The sequence below is a fragment of the Microcaecilia unicolor genome, chromosome 5 (assembly GCF_901765095.1).
Source record: "Microcaecilia unicolor chromosome 5, aMicUni1.1, whole genome shotgun sequence".
Lineage (NCBI taxonomy): Eukaryota > Metazoa > Chordata > Amphibia > Gymnophiona > Siphonopidae > Microcaecilia > Microcaecilia unicolor.
Window position 1 is genome coordinate 168,462,923 of NC_044035.1, and position 20,409 is coordinate 168,483,331.

General features: G+C 41.8%; 1 protein-coding gene across 1 annotated transcript in view; it reads right to left on the reverse strand.

The window, feature by feature from the left end:
* Nucleotides 1-18,309, reverse strand: part of CNGB1 (cyclic nucleotide gated channel subunit beta 1) — a 143,467-nt gene extending 125,158 nt beyond the window's left edge. The window contains exons 1-2 of the mRNA XM_030205000.1: nt 18,231-18,309; nt 16,559-16,649 (exon numbers count right to left, since the gene is read on the reverse strand). Of these exons, the coding sequence (XP_030060860.1) occupies nt 16,559-16,649; nt 18,231-18,309 (170 nt within the window). The remainder of the gene's footprint in view (nt 1-16,558; nt 16,650-18,230) is intronic.
* Between the last annotated feature and the right edge of the window lie 2,100 nt (nt 18,310-20,409).

The following is a 20,409-nucleotide window of genomic DNA, read 5'->3' on the forward strand; positions in this document are numbered from 1 at the left end:
TTGAATCTGAAAACTGGCATTGTTGGCATAAGACATGTTACATATTTTGATGAAAACAAAAGGGTTGATAAAGGCTGGATTATCCCAGATGAGCCTTATCATCCAGAATATGAAACTAGAACCATAATAGACATGCCAGTGTATATAAATGCCATACCAAGGCAGATGTCTGAAAGCAACTCATCTGTATCTAACGAGGAACAGGCAGAGGAAGCAGACACAGAAAGGATCATTGAAGAAGACAGTACAGTTGGAGAAGGGGAATCAATTGGAGAAGAACTCTCAGATATAGAGGATGCAGAAAGGTCAGACCAACCTGTTGTCAGACGCTCATCCAGGGAAAACAAAGGTGTTCCACCCCCAAGACTGTCTTACTTAACAAAGTCAGCAGAAGCTCAAGAGCCCTTAACATGGGATGAGATTGAGAAAATGCCAGCAGAAGAAGCTGCTGAATGGCATAAAGCTGCACAAGAAGAAATTGATGCATTGGATAAAAATAATACTTGGATTCTTACAAAATTACCTCCTGGCAAGAAAGCTATAGGATGCAAATGGGTATTCAAGTTAAAAAGGAATGCACAAGGAAAAGTGGAAAGGTATAAAGCAAGATTAGTCGCAAAGGGATATCTTCAAAAATATGGAGAAGATTTTGATGAAGTGTTTGCACCTGTAGTGAAACACACGACAATCAGAACACTTCTGAGCATTGCAGTCTCAAAAGGCATGCAAGTCAAACACATTGATGTGAAAACAGCGTTTCTTCACGGAGATATAACTGAAGACTTGTACATGGAACAACCAACAGGTTTCATAAATACAAAACAAAGACAGCTAGTGTGTAAATTAAACAAAGGTCTTTATGGATTAAAGCAAAGTGCAAAATGTTGGAATGATAAATTGCATGAAATATTGACAAATTTAGGATTTAAGCAAGGTGAAGCAGATAAATGTTTGTACACTAGGTGCACAAATGGACAATATGCATACATTTTAGCTTTTGTTGATGATCTGCTCATTGCAAGCAAAAGTGAGCAAGAGTACAAGGACATTGTAAAGTGTTTAAACCACAATGTTGAGATAAAAGAACTTGGTAATGTGTCATACTATCTTGGTATAGAAATTGAGAAACAAAATGATGGTTCTTATCTTCTAAGCCAGAAGCAGAAAATAAATGAGCTTATTGAAAGTTTAGGTATGCAAGATGCCCAAGTTGTAAGCACTCCCATGATCACTGATTTTCTGAAGGATGAAACAGTAAGAGAACCTTTACCAGATAACATCCAATATAGATCAGCCATAGGTAAGCTTTTATATCTAGCTACCACATACAGGGCTGATATAGCAAATGCAGTAGGAATTTTGAGCAGAAGGGTCAGCTCACCTACCAAATCAGATTGGACTGCAGTTAAAAGGATGGTAAGGTATTTAAAGGGTACCATTGATTGTAAATTAAAGATTTCAGCCAATAGTAATCCAAAACTAATATGTTACTGTGATTCAGATTGGGCAGGGGATCATTCTAATTATAAATCCACAAGTGGATATGTGTTTATGTATGGAAATGTACAAATTTCATGGGCCAGTCATAAACAAAGTATTGTGAGTTTGTCTTCTACAGAAGCTGAATATGTGGCAGTATCGGAAGCGTGCAGAGAACTGATGTGGATTGAAAAACTTATGCTGGATTTTGGTATAGCTGAACAGAGACCAATCCAGATAATGGAAGATAATCAGAGCTGCATCCGACTGTCACAGAATGACAAGGTTCAGTCACGCACCAAGCACATCGCAACGAAATACCACAACGTGCGAGAGTTGGTGAAAGAAGGGGTCATCAGTCTACACTATTGTCACACCAGTGAGATGACAGCTGACATCATGACCAAACCGTTACCCAGAGAACATTTTGTGAATCTGCGTATAAAGCTTGGACTTTGTATGAATAAATAATTGCATGACAGTTATGCATGAGAAGGGGTTTGTTGGAATTTATTGTATTTTACATGCATTGCCTGTCACCTATTATTTCTCTGTGATTACTCTGTGACCTCTGATGTGAATTACTTAGAGAGGTCACACACAGCTATGCAACTTCCTGTGGGGGTAGACACAGCAGATGCAGCACATGGAGCACATGGAGCTCATGATCTCTCCTAACCTGAGAGGATCTATGGTGGTGTGAGCATCCATTACCATCTAAGCACATGGAAGGAGCTGATAATACAAATGTATAGTAATATGTATATATAAGCCTGTCTGATTATAATCTAACTACAAACTGTGAGTAAACAGATGTTTTGTTACTTCAACTTTAAAGTGACTCAGCAGTGAATTATTCAGGGGTGAATGAGAGAGAGATGAAGAAAGAAATTAACATTTCTAAAGCTGAAGCTGTGTGTACTAAAATCTGCTATTTACTACAAATAATCCAACAAGAAAGACATTGTTTATGAGAGAGTGTGAGCCGTGCCCTCCCAATCCATGGCCATCTGTCCCCTGCCCCCTCCATTCATCCTTTTCCAGCAATTCCCCTCTGTCCCTGAGCCCTGCCCTCCCAATCCATGGCCATCCATGTTTGTCTGTCACCTGCCCCCTCCATTCATCCCTATCCAGCATTTCCCCTCTCTGCCTGAGGCCTGCCCTGCAATCCATATCCATCCATGCCCATCTGTCCCCTCCATTCATCCCTATGCAGCAATTCCCCTCTCCCTGAGTCCTGCCCTTCCAATCCATGCCCATCCATGCTCCTCTGTCACCTGGCCCCTCCATTTTTCCCTATCCAGCATTTCCCCTCTCTGCCTGAGGCCTGCTCTGCAATCCATATCCATCCATGCCCATCTGTCCCCTCCATTCATCCCTATCCAGCAATTCCCCTCTCCCTGAGTCCTGCCCTTCCAATCCATGCCCATCCATGCTCATCTGTCACCTGGCCCCTCCATTTTTCCCTATCCAGCATTTCCCCTCTCTGCCTGAGGCCTGCTCTGCAATCCATATCCATCCATGCCCATCTGTCCCCTCCATTCATCCCTATCCAGCAATTCCCCTCTCCCTGAGTCCTGCCCTTCCAATCCATGCCCATCCATGCTCATCTGTCACCTGGCCCCTCCATTTTTCCCTATCCAGCAATTTCCCTCTCTCCCTGAGTCCTGCCCTCCCAATCCATGCCCATCCATGCTCCTCTGTCCCCTGCCCCCTCCATTCATCCATTTCCAGTAATTCCCCTCTCTCCCTGTGCCCTAACCCCCCCCCTCGCATCCATGCTACGCTCTCTCCCATGTCCCAGCCTGGCCCGCCCTCTTCTCCCCCCCCCTTCGCATCCATGCCCCCCCCTTCGCATCCATGCCTCGCATCCATGCCCCCCCTCGCATCCATGCCCCCCCACCCCTTCGCATCCATGCATCCCTTTTTTTTTTTTTAATTCTTTTTAACTTTACCTCCGTGGCGGTTCGTGCAGCGAAGCGTCAGGGAAGGAGGCGGCGCTCCCGACGTCTAGCTTTCCCTTCGCTGTGTTCCGCCTTGTTTTGAAGGCGGAACACAGCGAAGGGAAGGCTAGACGTCGGGAGCGCCGCCTCCTTCCCTGACGTTTCGCTTCCGGATTTGTTTGTTTTGTCGCGAGGGCGGGGCAGAGACGGCTGGCTGGCTTGAAGGCTTCACACCACGAATCCACGAACCCTTCAGCCTCAGCCTGGGAGTGACGTCAGATGGCTTCAAGGCTTCAGGCTTCAGGCTTCAAGGCTTCAGGCTTCAGGCTTCAAGGCTTCACAGAACGTTGTCCTCAGAACGTTGAGGGTGCGTTTTATTATATTAGATTTTAAAAACCACCTAGGTTTTTAGGTGGTATAAGTCTCAGGGTAAAGGGGAGATCAAATTCACTCTAGTTGCAAATGACATGTTTTTATTTATTTACAACCCTAACAACTCTCTCCAATTGGTTATGACCCTGATAAAGAAACGTGGTAAAATCCTTTGGTTTTAAAATAAATTAGCAACTCCGGATCCAATGGGAATACTGAAGGAGAGTGATGGAGAGATTCTTTTCCATTTCAGCGGGTAAAGGAACATTTTCAGTGTTTCGATGTTAACACTGTAGGTGATTTGGGAGCAATTTATGACCTTAATAGTCTCCTATTATTATGAGCGTAGAGAAACTTTTAATGAGCTGGCAAAGCCTTTAGATTTTGCCCATGGAGGAAATTCAGTTAATTAATATGGTGTTACTACCCAAGTGGCTTTAGTTGTTACATGGTAAATGAAATGAAACTGGCAGCAGATAAAGACTGGCTTGATCCATTTAGTCTACCCAGTAAGGTGGTTAGGGCTGTAACTGCCGCTCAGTGCAGGTGACTCCCCTCTTCACTTTTGTGAAGTGTGAATGGCATTTATGTTTTGCTTTCATTGGGCATTCATTTCAAAACATTTCCTACACAAGCGCAACCTCACCTGAAGAAACTCATACCAAACCAACCTGCTGTAGGCACATTCTACATGCTACCCAAGATCCACAAACCGGGAAACCCTGGCAGACCAATCATATCAGGTATTGGCACACTCACGGAAGAAATATCTGGATTCATAGAGGGAATTCTGAAACCTCTTGTACACAAAACTAAGAGCTTCATACAAGACACCACAGACTTTCTGAATAAATTGAAAAACATCAAGCAACTACCACCTAACACCCTTCTGGTCACGATGGATGTAGAATCACTATACAGCAACATTCCACATGCGGATGGCATAGCTGCATGTGGAAGACTCCTAAAAAAATCCACACTGGACCATCAATACTCACCAGAAACTATTACAAAATTAATCAAATTCATTTTAACTCACAACTATTTCCGCTTTAACAATGATATCTATCTGCAAATAATGGGCACTGCGATGGGCACCAGGACAGCACCCCAATATGCCAACCTTTTTATGGCTGAGCTGGAAGAGACATTTCTGAATACACACCAGACCAAACCTCTAAAATACTACCGATACATCGATGACATTTTTATGATTTGGACGGAGGGTGAAGAAACTCTGAAACAATTTTATTCTGCCTTCAATACATACCATCCTACAATCAGATTCAAAATTGACTACTCCCCAGAAAAAGTCAATTTTTTGGACACCACGGTCTCAATCAGTGATGGCTGTATACAAACATCTATATACAAGAAACCCACAGACAGATGCAGCTACCTCCACAACTCCAGCTTCCATCCTTCACATACAAAAAGATCCATCATTTACAGCCAAGCCACAAGATACCACCGTATCTGCTCTGACCCAGGGGACAGAGACAGACACCTTAAAAGCCTGAGTGCATCCTTCAAACAGAAAGGCTACAACCCCAAAATAATCTCCAAGAACATTGCCTCCTCCCTCAAAACACCCAGGGAGAATCTGTTGCAGAACAAGGAGAAAAAATCCACAGACAGAATTCCCCTTGTAGTGACATACAATCCAGAGCTGGAAAAACTGAGGAAAATCATAAGAGATCTACAACCTATACTCCAGGAGGATGAATTACTGAAAGAGATATTCCCATCCCCACCAGTACTGGCCTTCTGACAACCACCCAACTTAAAACACAAGCTAATCAGAAGTAAACTTCCATCACAGACTGAAAAGGAACAGAAGGGCACACGTCCCTGTAATTTATCCAGTTGCAAACTATGCCAAAATATTTCACAGGACCCCACAGTTACCCACAAAGGAAAGATATTCAACATAAAGGGATCTTTCACTTGCTCATCTTCCAAAGTGGTATATATCATTCAGTGTAAAAAATGTAACGAAGGATGCTATATTGGAGAAACAGGCCAGATGCTTAAGACAAGATTCAATTTGCATAGACATCACATGAACAATACAGCCAGTAGGGCCCCCACCCCGGTGGGACAGCACTTCACAGAACCAGGACACAGTACCAGTGATTTCACAGTGAGAATACTGAAAGGTAACTTTAAAACCATACAAGAACGTAAGACCTTTGAAGTCAGAATGATTGAATATTTTAACACCCAACAGAAAGGACTTAACAAGGACCTGGGGTTCCTAGCCCATTATAAACCATAAAGCTGTATGTCTCTGTTGATCACCCCACCCCTCACCTACCCACACCCATCCTGTTAGAATATCAATGATATGCTTTGATGTCCCCATGCATACCTCCGACCCACCCCCATCCTCCCACCCTGTCAGACTGTCATAGTAATGTTTGAATGTTTTCACTTATATACACTGTCAGCTAGCACATTTGCTTATTTCCGATCTGACGAAGAAGGGCAACCTTCGAAAGCTAATCAAGAAATGTATTAAGTTATGTCCAATAAAAAAGGTATCATCTTATTTTCTTTTCCATGTTTTATTTTGTTTGATTTCTATTGGTGTGGAGAGATAAAGCTGGGTGTCGTCAGCATAAAGATGATAGTGGAAACCATAAGATGAGATCAGGGAGCCCAAGGAAGAGGTGTAGATTGAAAAAAGAAGGGGTCCAAGTACAGATCCCTGAGGAACTCCAACAGAGAGTGGGATAGGGGTGGAGGACGAACCATGAGAGTGTACGCTGAAGGTACGATGGGAGAGATAAGAGGAGAACCAGGAGAGGACAGAGCCCTGGAACCCAAAAGAGGACAGTGTGTCAAGCCCCTATGTTCACATATTTCAACGAATAGGAAATATAAATTGGGATAACCAATGGTGATTTACTAAGCCTGTTGTGCATATGCATTTCATGAACCCTAGAAGGAAGCTCTCTTTGACACAATGCAGGTATTACAGCGAGTGTTAACAGTAAATTTGGGAGACTGAGATCATACTTCACATACCCTGGCTTAGCTGTGAGGTTCATAACCCATTTGGAACAATTGCCCTCTCCTCCCCTCCCCTCCCCTGACTGTTTAACATACTCACCCCTCTTCCGGTAGGCCAGATTGCACTGGAGAACCAAGTAAATTCTCTATGCTGTCCGTTGAGGAATATAGTTTCTTCCTACTGACAAGCAAATGACTGGAATGAGTTTTACCACAATAATAGCAACTGCTCTTAGCCATTTAATTCACACCCACCCCTCCCCATGTACTCAAATACCATGTTAACATGCCCAGATCTTGAAAGCTTTGTAGTTCTTAGAAAGTAAGACATTTTTTCCAGGAATGTATTTTGGAATTTAAAGTCTGTAGTGAGGGCATTTATTCTGGTGGGGTTTTAAGACAGAAAACAATCATATTAGAATTACTCATTGTTAATTACCATACCACATATTTTGAAGGCATTTCTGTAACTAGGTCACCAAAATTTAGATGTCTAGTTTCTGCAGGCTGTGAGCTTATTCTATAAAAACAACTACACTCATAAGTGTTTAATAGAATACCAGTGTAAATACACATTAACATTCCTACATTTAGGCATGCACATTTACAACAGGTTTATGGCTCATGTAAATGTGAGCACCTAAATGTGACATTTATGTGTGTGAATGTTGGCCCTGCCCATGCCCCTCCCTTGTGAATGCCTTCCTTGCACATACGTGCTAAGCCATTTGACAGTTGCATACAGAGTAGTGGTTAGGCTGTCATTTATGCATGTAAGTGTACACTGGTGCATGTAAATGGCAGCATTCTATATATTTAAGCAACTGGTTGTAGAATGAGAGGGTTAGTGGGCATTCCCTTGATACAATTCCCCTCCTGTCCCTGGGAGGAATGAGTAAACACTGATCCTGATCTTGTGTGAAAAGTAGCTGAAGAGCTCCTAGGGAGATGAAAGTAGGTTTTCTCTTATATGGGCAGAATAAAACATTAGAACATTACTACTACTACTACTTATCATTTCTATAGTGCTACAAGATGTACGCAGCGCTGTACACTTGAACATGAAGAGACAGTCCCTGTTTGACAGAGTTTACAATCTAATTAGGACAGACAAACAGGACAAATAAGAGATAAGGGAAAAACAAAGGTAGGAATGATAAAATACGGGTACTTAACATGTGAGTAAGGGTAGAACATAACAGCTGCCATAGATTAAAGGCTCATCTAGTCCAATCCTGTTTCTAACAGTGGCCAAGCCAGGTCAAAAGTACTAGCAGGATCCCAAAATGTAGCAACATTTCATGTTATTTTCCACAGGAACAAGCAGTAGCATGTAGCTTTCCCCAGATCTATCTTTATAACGGTTTAATAATAATATTTACTATCTGCATAGAAGTTTAAAATTTTGGTCTTAGTACATAGGGCTTGTTACTCTCAACAACCTAATTATTTGTCTACTTTCTTATCTCCTTATGCTCCTAGTCGCTTCTTCCATTCTCTTCCTCCCTTTCTTTCTAGAAATTCTTCTTTGGAATTTACTCCCTATTCAAATTTGCTTTGAACCATCCCACCCTAAATTCAAGAAAGCAAGCAATCAAGACTTAGTTATTCCAACTGGCCTAGGCAACTTAATTTTAGGGACCTGCCCCAGACTTGTTTTCTTTGCCCTTCCCTGCTTCAGTCTCAATTCCCCCCTCAGTTTCTTTCTTTGTTTTTAACATACGGAAAGAGCCAAAACACATAAAGTCCATACTCACTGTTCACTAATGCATCACACATCCAATTCTACAATCCTCTCCCCGTAATCTCACATCACTCATACCTCTGAGGCAGCCTGGGCAAAGAAATCATATTAATTTGGTGTTTAACTTTTCAGTCCTGCAAGTGGAAGAATGCCACCTGGGTTTAATTACTCAGAAGTCTAGCTTTTGCTAGACTAGAGGTTAGAAAGGTCAGAGAGAAATGAAACTTTCTTTGCCCCTTTTTTGAGTGATGGATTGCTCATAATAAATATACCACATCTGGATACCATTATGAGTAAGGCATACTGGACAGTTTCGCAGGCAGATTAAAGGATTAGGCTAATGCTGTCTAGAAGAAGATAGTTTAGATTTAGATATTCTTGATGATTTAGATTTTGTCTTATAAGGAATTCTGATTTCTGTTTATTTTAGAATATTTTATATTCTGTGTAATTAATAAGTTCTATTTCTATGTAGAATATCTTTTCAATTCAGTGTTACATCAGTGGCTGACTTTTCAAGTGAGATTGTCTGCAGTTTAAGAGGTCATCATCTGGTTTGAATTATCCACAGTCCTAGCTAGTTTTGTGTATGAAACTAATAGGTGAAAGAGGTCAGGACAAGTCAACTCTTCTCCTTGATTAATTATAACAAACCATGTATGTGTGCCATTAAGCAAGATTGGCCCTTGACCCCTTAATGAATGCCAGAGTCCAGTTAGCAGTTTAAGCTATGACTGGGAATATGAGAAATAATAATAAAATGCAAGAGATAGGTGCCACATTGTCTAGTTTGAGAGGCCCCAGGTCACAGGTCAGTTTAGGAAATATCTCAAACCTATGTAACTGATATTTTGGAGTAAATGTATAGAGATAATTAGTTCAAGACAGGGTAATCAATCTATTCTTTACCATCTGGTGAGAAAGGGGGGCTAGAGAGGTGTAGGACCCTATATAACTGAGAGCAGAAGCAGCTTACGTCAGAAGGAGAGGAGGACAGACAGGAGACGCAGGATGCAGAGAGCTGAGAAAGAGAAGAAGAGACCTAGTGCTGATGTCCTACTTTGTTTGCTGGCAAATAAAGAAGACTTCTCTCTCATTCTGGTGTGTGGTGTTTGACTCTTGAAGTACCACAGATTCTGCTAACAATAGTGGTAATTCCTGCAACAACTCGACTCAGAGAAATATGTAAACCATATGTCTTCATGCCTTAATATTGCCCTTTAAGCCTCCCATTGTCCCCATCCAATGTTTCAATGTCTGTGTTCCATTGTTATATTCCTTAACGTTACTTGACTGTCTCGCTTAAATCTACACAATGTAATCCATAACCAAGTTGTAACAAATTGTATTTCCATCATTTATATCATATTGTAAGCCACACTGAACCCGCAAAAAGGTGGGAAAATGTGGGATACAAATGCAATAAATAAATAAATAAATAAATAAACAGTGGGAATCCTCACTTAGGGGGTCTTTTACTAAGCCATGGTAGAAATCAGCTGGTGGTAAACACTGAGACAGCCATTGGCCATGGGCATCTTGGCGTTTACCACCTGCTGTTTGTACTGCAAGCTAAAAACGCTACCGCGGCTTATTAAAAGACCCCCTTAAAGAAAAGAGAGCTTTTTAAATGTATGAATCCTGTCTTTGAGATGGAATGCAGAAAATGTTTGGGGAGGGAGTTAAGAGCACTGACAGGGATAACATATAAAAAATAAAGAGGTGGATGTTCAGCTGTGGGGGCAATAGTAATAATTTAGCATCAGTGCAACATGTGTGCCTCATGGTCTCGGGTTCACATCTTTGTAGCTCACCTGGGTCCAGGGTTGCTGACCCAGAACTGTCAGACCCCTATTGAACCAAAGTAAAATGGCTGCTGTGACTCAACGTGATGTGTCAGCTACCATGCCTGAAGATGACCCTTCCCTGAACTCTGTGTCAACAGTTTGGCGCTCAGCCTTGAGCTGAGTTGTAGGTGCAGAATATGCACTAGCAGGGGGTGGGAGCAGGGACTGACAAACTGACAATGTAGGTTTGTAAAGCATGTGACTCATGGGGTCTACCGCAGGTAAAGGAATAAATTTAAAGAAAACAGATGTGGGGGTTAGATACTGTAGCAAGTGCCAGATTTAGAGGAAAAAAGATGGTGTTCACTGTCCAAGGGGGGGGGGAGGGGTTGAGACCTGCACGGAGGAGGTGCTGTTTCCATCCTCCTCCCGTGAGCCTTTGAATGAAAGCACTCTGAGTGATTGTCAGCGTATATGCATAGGTATTTCTGATGGCATGTCTCTGTAACTGTGTTATCTTTGCTACAGCTGTTTCCTTTGTTCTGTAGGGAGAAATACAAAATTAAAGGCAGAAGTTCTAAGTGCGTGGCGAGTAAGATTACTGAATAAAAGGTATTTGCTGGATAAGCAAGTTTTCAGTCTTGGAAGGAATAACGTGAGTGATTGTGTGCAAGAAGGGAAATGAGTGCTGCAGGGATTAGGTGTGTGAGGTAAGGTGGAGTGTCCTTGAGAGCAAGGCTCAGGACCCCCAGCCTGATTTCTGACTCACGCAAACAAAACTCATTTAATCAGTGGGTCTGAATATTGTGTAATATTGTTCGGTGTCACTGCCGCTGCTATTTGACATCCATAAACTAAACATATAGCTTATCTGGGTCTGGATATTGGCTGAAAATCCTTGCTATCTGGGTAATATTGTGGCCTCTCTCTCATTCTGCCCTCCCTCTGCCCCTCCTTCCTTCCCTCCCTCACTCCATATAGCTGTTGGAAATGCATGGATAGCAGCATGAATGTATAACTATGGTTGAATGTCATCTCAATAAATTCTTTTTATTAAAAGAACAGCAGCATACAAATGAACCTGGTGCTTGGATTCTGACTTCACAGAGATGGTCCATGTTATTACAGTGGTCCTGTAAAACAGCCATACCTCTTTTTAATAACAGAGGTTCCTGGTACTGTAAGGGTTTTATTTCTGTATGGGGAGGCTGGTGGTTGGATGGAATCCTGTGTCTGCATGTTCACAGCTTTGCTATCAGGATCCGCATCTTCCACATTGACAGATGGATGGCTGCTTCCATGGGGTTCTTGAAGAAGATACAAAAATAAAATCATTAGAGGGAAAATGGTCTACAAATTGTGGCTAGTATTGCACCCATCTCATCTACTGCAACCAACTGAAGATTGCATTCCCTTTATAAACATGTCTTACCAATTGCAGTGTGCAACCCCACTCTCCTGAATATCAAAGCACATGCATTAACTTTCAGGACCCAGGCACCTTCCCTGAGATTTTAATAATTAAACTCAATAATCATAATCACCCCCAATACCACTCCTTCCAGAATAAATTTGAGCAAACGGGCAACCCTCCCACCTATTGTTTCTTTTAGTTTTTGACTTCAGCTGCTCTTTGGTGCCCTCAGAAGCTGACACACTAGGTGGCCACCTTGTCTGCCAAATGGTTAAACCGGGCCCGAGCTCATGCCCACAGCTGAGCCAATATGCAGTTCAGGTCATAGTGATGGTGTATGTATATAGGGGGAAGTGATGGATTCATGCACTTTCAGTGCCCTGTGCTGACTCGAAAGTGATATTGATGGCTTAGTCTCAAACAAATCTTCCTCTGTAAACTGCTACCACAAGGATTCAAGTGTATCATGTTTGGTAACTAGAAGGATGAAGCAGGTGAGAGAGAAGGGAAGGGGGTTGTGGAAAGCCAAATTAAGACCCTTTGTTAATGGAACAGTTTCTTAAAATTATAACATGTTCCTCCTGGTGGCAATTCTTGTTAATAGAGCATTTTGGTCAAAAAATGTTTTATTTGATTTCATAAGTTGCTCTTGGAAATATGCTACAGTGAATAATACCTCTTCACCACAGAGGAGACACACAGAATCATCTCAACCTTTTGACAACAGTTACCACATGGGAACACTGTTAAATAATCAGCTATAAAGCAGTTTATTCCCTTTAGGGAAACTGGGTTAAATAGCCTAGTTACTATTGTGTTTTAAAATATGAGAAAAGGTGTAAAAAGGTGCTGACTTCCACTAACTAAATTTGACCTGGATATTCAATATCGGGCCTAATCTAGGTACTGCCTGACCGCCAGAAGTTATCCGGGTATTTGTGGATATTTAGATCAGTACCTGGATAAAGTTAGGACAGCAAAAGACTCAGTTTGCAGGAAAAATAACACCAGTGGTGCAGTGCTCATTGCAAGCTGTGTTATTCAATTTACGTTCCTCATTGATGTAAGAAGAGTTTTATTTCTGTATAATTTTATTGTGTATGTTTTATTGTGAGTGGCATGGAAATTTTAAAATAATTAGCCCCTTCTTTTGTATTGTTCCTTCTCAGGCCTAAAACCACTTTGGGAATGCTACCACAAAACTAAAGGTAAAAATGTATGTGTTTTGGAACAGCATGCATACTTTTATCATGGGGGTGGGGGGAGGGACAGGCACCATTTTAAAAAAGCCTTTTAATCTTAGTAAATAATATTTATACAGGTAAATGACTTTTAAAAATAGTCCTCCATGATTACCGCACATAACTCTACATGCATGTAGCTGACCTTGTGATTACCATGCAGAGGAGCTCTTCCTGTATACACCCCTCATTAGGAGCTTCTCCCAGAACAGGTCTCCAGCATGCACCCCTTATTATGAATTATACACTGAAGAGCTCTCCAGCATGCACCCCTCTTTATGAATTCCACGCAGAAGAGCTCTCCCAGAATGCACCCCTTATTATGAATTCCAAACAGAGCTCTCACAGAATGCACCCCTCATTATGAATTCCAAACAGAGCTCTCCCAGCATGCACCCCTCATTATGAATTCCATGCAGAAGAGCTCTCCCAGAATGCACTCCTCATTATGAATTCCACACAGAGCTCTCCCATCATGCACCCCTCATTATGAATTCAACATAGAAGAACTCTTCCAACATGCACCTCCATTGTGAATTTCACACAGAGCAGCTCTCCCAGTATGCAGCCCTCATTATGAATTCCATGCAGAAGGGGTCTCCCAGCATGCACAACTCATTATGCATTCTGTGCTGAAGAGCTCTCTCAGTATGCACATTCCATGCAGAAGAACTCTCTCTGCATGCATCCCTCATTATGAGTTCTATGAAGAAGGATTCTATGTGAACTTACATTTTGAATCAGTACATACACAATTCATGAGCAGAGCCCTCTATTAAACTAGACTATTTAACATACTACTCAAAGAGACAACACAAAATAAAAAATAAAATGTCTATAAAACATCACCACAAAACAGAGATAACATAATGATGACATCTCTGCTACCTAGGGAGTGAGAAGGGGACCATTCCTCCTTAACGAAAGTTGGATTCAGCACTCCAGCCTTTTGAGTTTTAGGGGTAGAGGTTGGGAGGGGTGAGGTAGAGGAGGCTTGATAGTTGGGAACATTAGGAAGCTGCTCTACAGTGCCTGGGCAGGCAGGGGTTGTATTCTGGTAATTAAGCGGCTTATCATGCACAAGATGATTAAGTTCAAGGTCTTTAGTTTGCTTGGCCATGATGCTAGGAGACTGGGAGCTTCAAGCAAAGCACGGCAGGTGAGAACATCTGAAACTAGAACAAAAAAATAAAAATCACAAGACATCATCACTGCCCAATAAAGACACAAAGTTGAACATTGATAGCATTGGTTAAAGACAAAACAGTGTGGACAGGTGTTAGATAAATTCTCGCAAAACTCATCTGCTTCAAAATGCACCTCAGTCATAAACCAAATATCCTATGCAATTCCCCTGCTAGACTTCATACTTTGTACTAGTTGAATCAATCTTGATCTGCAGCTCTTCTGGCAGTATGTACCTCAATTCCAACATGCTGTTTAGTACTGATTATAATTTACAGCTCTCTACCTATTTATCACTGTCCTGACCAGCAGGCTGGACTAAAAGAAAGACTGCACAGGAGCTTAAAATTCATAAATAATCACCAATGACAGGAAAAATACAGAAAAAAGGCAAGATAGAAAAATTTGCCTGAAAGTGATTGAGTCAGAGTTTCTCATGCACAGATATGGCTGCTCTCCAGGAAAATGGAGATTTTCTAATTGTTTGTAATTTTGTTGTCACCCAAAACATTAGAAGATTTTTCAGATTCTTCAAAGAAATAAAACAGAGGGCACCATTTTATATGTCCTGCTTTTCAGTTTACCGTTACCCTTATTATATAATTTATGAACTTAAGAATAGCCATACTGGGTCAGACCAATGATCCTTCTAGCCTAGTATCCTGCTTCCAGTAGTGGCCAATCCAGGTCACAACTACCTGGCAGAAACCCAAACAGCTTTATGGTTTATAATGGGCTAGGAACCCCAGGTCCTTGTTAAGTCCTTTCTGTTGGGTTAAGCCAGATGCTTAAGACAAGATTCAATTTACATAGACATCACATGAACAATACAGCCAGTAGGGCCCCCACCCCGGTGGGACAGCACTTCACAGAACCAGGACACTGTACCAGTGATTTTACAGTGAGAATACTGAAAGGTAACTTTAAAACCATACAAGAACGTAAGACCTTTGAAGTCAGAATGATTGAATATTTTAACACCCAACAGAAAGGACTTAACAAGGACCTGGGGTTCCTAGCCCATTATAAACCATAAAGCTGTATGTCTCTGTTGATCACACCACCCCTCACCCATCCACACCCATCCTGTTAGAATATCAATGATATGCTTTGATGTCCCCATGCATACCTCCGACCCACCCCCATCCTCCCACCCTGTCAGACTGTCATAGTAATGCTTGAATGTTTTCACTTATATACACTGTCAGCTAGCACATTTGCTTATTTCCGATCTGACGAAGAAGGGCAACCTTCGAAAGCTAATCAAGAAATGTATTAAGTTATGTCCAATAAAAAAGGTATCATCTTATTTTCTTTTCCATGTTTTATTTTGTTTGATTTCTATTGATAACTTTTTGAAGGCAACTTCAAAATCTAACAAATGGAGGCTGATATAAGCGTTCCAGGCAATATACAATACTTATGGAGTTGAAGTTATTAATGTTCCTGGTAATGGAGGGTGTAAGTCTCTCAGCTTTGCCTCAAAAAAAGAGTTTAATTGATTAGCCTCAAAAAATACATACTTAATTGAATTGAGTTTTATCACGCACTTGCAGGGGAAGTTCAGCCAAAACAATGCTCTAAGTTGTATTGCCTTTGGTCTCAGTTTAAGAAATTCCTGTCTTTTCTTTTGGGTATTTCTTGAGACATCCGGATACATTCTAATTTTACAGTCTAGGAAATCAGGTCTCTTATTCAGAAAAAGTTGTTTGAGTATCCAGTCTCTATCCAGTTGAAGTATGAAAATCACTTTAAGCGTTGCAGTTGTTAAACCCGCATTGTCTCCTTCAATAATTTGAGTCAAGTTTAAATCCAATGATTGGGCTTTAACTTCCTCACTTTGTAAAGAATCTTTCTTACGAAACGGTTCTATATAGAAAATCTTTGAGATAGGTGGATGTGTTTTTTCTGGGATTTTTAAAGCTTCTGTTAAATACTGCTTGAAGGTTATCAATGGGGAAATAGCAACTTGCTTAGGAAAATTTATCAGTTTGAGGGCATTTGAACGTTGATAATTCTCTAATACTTCAATCCTATTTTGAAGATAGAAATTCTCTTTAATTAAATTTACTTGTATTTGTTGAGAGTTTTTAATTGCAGAAGAGTTAGTTTCAACTTCCTTGCCCAAAGACTTTAACGTCATGTCCATTTCAGTGATTCTTTCGTTGTCTAACGTGAATTTCTTATTTAACTGAGTAAATTGTTGTGTAAATGAGGCTTCTAAGCCTACAAGCGCTTCACAAATATTATCCAACGTTATTTGTTGACGTTTTTCAGGTAAAAACGACTTACTTGAGAAATCAGTTGTAAGAGTTGGAGTTAAAGCTGGTTGACCTCCTACTGCTCCGAGTTCTTCCACAAGAACAGCTTCTCCTCACCTCACTTCTGCGGTCTCCACAGCAGGATTCCCCGGCGTCGACTCAGGGCCCGTGCCAGATTTCAGCTGCACTACAATAGAACAGCTTGTTCCTAGAACCAACAAGAGGAGGAAGTACTTTAGATCTAGTTCTCACTGCAGCGCATGGTCTAATAGTGCTGCTTGGCAATAGTAATCATAATGAAATCAATTGTGACATAATCACTGTAGGGAGGACATTAAGAAAAACTACTGCAGTTGCATTTAACTTTACAGATTTTCGTTTGATTTAAGAACCAGTTCAAACACAACTGGCACAAGAGTATCGAATGCACTAGGCTAATCATCAGCCATGTCCCCCCACTCCCACCCTGCCTGTAGTCCAGCATCTCCCCCTTCCCTTCCCACCCTCAGGTCTCAAGCAGCTCCCATTCCTTAGTTTCCCCATCCCTTGTAGTCAGTATCTTCCCTTCCCTACTCTACCCCCCTCTCCAGGTGTCCAGTATCTCTTTCCATCCTTTCCTTTCCCTTCCAAGGAGTCTAGCATCTCTCTCCTTCCCTTTTCCCCAATGACATCCAGCATTTCCCTCTCTTCTCTCCCCCACTCAATGTGTCTAGAATCTCTCCCTTCTTCCATTACCCCTGCCACTATTGCTACTGCGCCTACCATCCTACCAGCATGAGAGCTCAAAGAAAATAAAGGTTTCGGGTAGGGGAGGAGGGGAAGCGTAGTTTGCTGGCATAGCCAGCAATGAGAGCAGCAGGGTAGCCCTTTAATAGCCATTGTGAGTGGCAATCCTTTCAGCATCACAACGTGGGGGTGCACTCAAGGCTTGCCGCATTTCACCCCAGTCTACATTCTGTAAGAGGGGGTGGGATGCAGCAGGCTTTGAGCACACATGCATGCACTGGGATGCTGAAAGGCCTGCTGGTGAGAGTGACTTTTAAAGGGCTTTCCTGCTGCAATCTTTACTAACTGGGCCAACACTGCACTGCCACCTCCGCCCTCCCAAACCTAGCATTCCAGGCATACACCTTGTCTGCCTAGTTTTAGGGCCAGCCTTAGACATATAAGCTTAGGATCTACTAGCTGAGACCTTCCCCTCCCCTCCCCTCTCCATTTTCTCCATTGAATTTAGGAGTGGGGTGGGGATCTCTTCCGAGGTTTGGTGCAGCAACCTTAGGGCCTGATTTACTAAGGTTGTTTCCCATTCCTTGTCCAAGGGAAATAAAAGCTTAGTAAATGAGGCCTTTAAAATACTCCTATAGGCCACTGACAGAAACACAGTCAGCAATCCCCTTGCCCACCCAATCTCTCACACTCTCTCTCTCTCTCTTCTCCCAGTCACACAATTCTGCTCTTTCCTCCTACCTGTTGTCATCTAGTTTGCTCTCTCTCTTCCCCACCCTATTGTTACCCAGTCTCTCTCTCTTATCCTGTTCTTCCCTACCAATCTCTCTCCTCATTCTATAATCTTCCTCCAATCATACATGCTCCTGGGCCTCTACCATCCACCCTAGCTAGCCCTCATCACCCAACAAGCTAGTACGCTACCTCCTAGACCCTATCCCTACTCCAGCAAGTTAATCAGCCACCCCCCCAAGCCCATAACCAGCAAGCCAGTTGACCTCCTCTTCCTCTCCCCTCCCTCCTCCTCCCAGCTAGCCTTCACAGCTACTGTTCTTTATCCTACTGTTATGGCCTCCACCTGGCAGATCCATCATCTCTGCAATAGGTTTATTGCTGAAGCCTCTTTCTACTTTTGTAGGCATGCTTTTGAGACCATTTGTTCATCAGCAAAATACCGTCCTATGCACATGACTTAGTAGATGTCATTAAATACCCTTAGAGATTTTGCATTTGAAGAGGATATTATCTTAATTACATTAGACATACAGTCGCTTTACTCTAATATGCTGCAAAAGTAAGCAATAGATATCATCAGAGCCACTTTAGTTAAGAGAGATGCTAACTTTAGAATACCAACAGATTTTATTATAGGGCTTGCTACTATAGCTGTGACTGAGAATTTTTTTTACTTTCAAAATAGGGGGGAAAGGGACTTGATACACATTTTAAGGGGACTGTGATGGGTACCACTATGGCACCCTCAGTGGCAAACCTTTACATGGCAGACTTTGAAGACAAATTCCTCAGGGAACATCCATCCAAACACATCAGCCTATGGAAATGATATATAGGTGATGTGTTCATGTTATGGAGAAGAACAACAAAAGAATTAGAAATATTTCATCAATGGTTAAATAATCTTGACAGAAATCTCAAATTTCAGATGCAGTTTGATAAGAGAACTATTCCTTTCCTAGATATCTTGATCACATATGATAACAGACAATTCATGACTGACTTGTACAGGAAGCAAAGAAAACAGTGGAAAACAAAAAAGTCCTCTCTCAAGTGGTGTCTTCTAAAACAAGGTCTTTATTGTAAACCAATTAAAACAACGACCCGACACGAATCGTGTTTCGGCCGTATAGGCCTGCGTCAGGGGTCTATAAATAAACATAAATACAAATCAATAAACGAACATTTAAATTACATGTGAAACATGCTAAAATCAAAACATATATATATATATATATAACGAAAGACTTTTGAAAACAACTGTATTTACCCACTGAAAGGCTGGTAAGACCTTTAAGCTGAAACAATTTACTAATTACAAAAGCAAAGATGTTGTTTATGTAGCTGCATGCACGTGTGGAATATTCTAAATTGGTAAGACTATATGCAAATTTGATTTCAGAATCACTGAGCACAAAAAGGGCACAGTTTTACCCCTCTGCAGCTGTTGTTCAATACAATTGCTTCTTTGGACTGTATTTTGGACTATTTAGTCCTTTTTCTGGTCTGCTATGATAAACTGAGGAAATTAGAAAAACTAAAAGAAGTGGTTGTAAAGGTTAAACTTTTTCATGTGGCATGGACACTTTTCACCATCTTAGAAGGCTAGACTAAATGTATTCCATGCATTAGAAAAGGTCAACAGAGGACCTAAGCACTGTCAACATGATGAAATGATGAGGTAAAATCATGGTGACACAAAGGGTGATAATTTACTCTTCTTCCCAAGACAGTAAATTAGTAAAATGCCCAAAACTTCAATGCCAAAAATCCTTCCAAAAAGAAAAAAAATCTCCAATACTCCTTGGACTGGGTTTTTTGGATGCTCTGTAGAGTCCAGTCCCTGGTACCTCAGCTCTGGCCTTCTCAGGTATAGAGATAGGATGTACTTTAATAGTGTCTCTCACCTATCTGAGGTAACCTTCAGATTCCTCTCTTCCAGTCTCCTTCATCCTAGCCAGCTTAGGGATAACATTCCCTGTGAGTTTATGGTCCAGCTGGCTATCGGAAAGTAGTCTTCCACACCATACCTAAGACCCTCCCCCCCCCCCCCCCCCCCCCCCCCCAGGCTCCAGAAGCCTATCTTCCTTCTCTGGACTGTTGTGGAAGGCACCAGATTCCTCAGCTGGATACTAGGCTTCTTATAATTCCTTCCAAAAAAAAAGTGGAGGTGACACCCCTGAGAGACAAGTTCATCCTCCATTATCTCACTTTGGGCCCCTTTTACCAAGCTGCGGTAAAAGGGGCCCTATGGTGATGTTGGTACCTGGATTTGCTGCGCACCAAGGTCCCCTTTCACCACAGCAGGTAAAAGGCTTTAAAAAAAGGAAATGGCCATGTGGTAAGTTAAACACTCGCCATGTGGCTATGTCCTGGGGGGGGGGGGGGGGGAGCCCTTACAGCCACATACTTAGGAGGTGGTAAGGGCTCCCGCGTTAACTTACTGCTGGGTAAGCCCCTGGTGCTAAAAACATAAAAATATTTTTGACATGAAAGAAATGGCACAC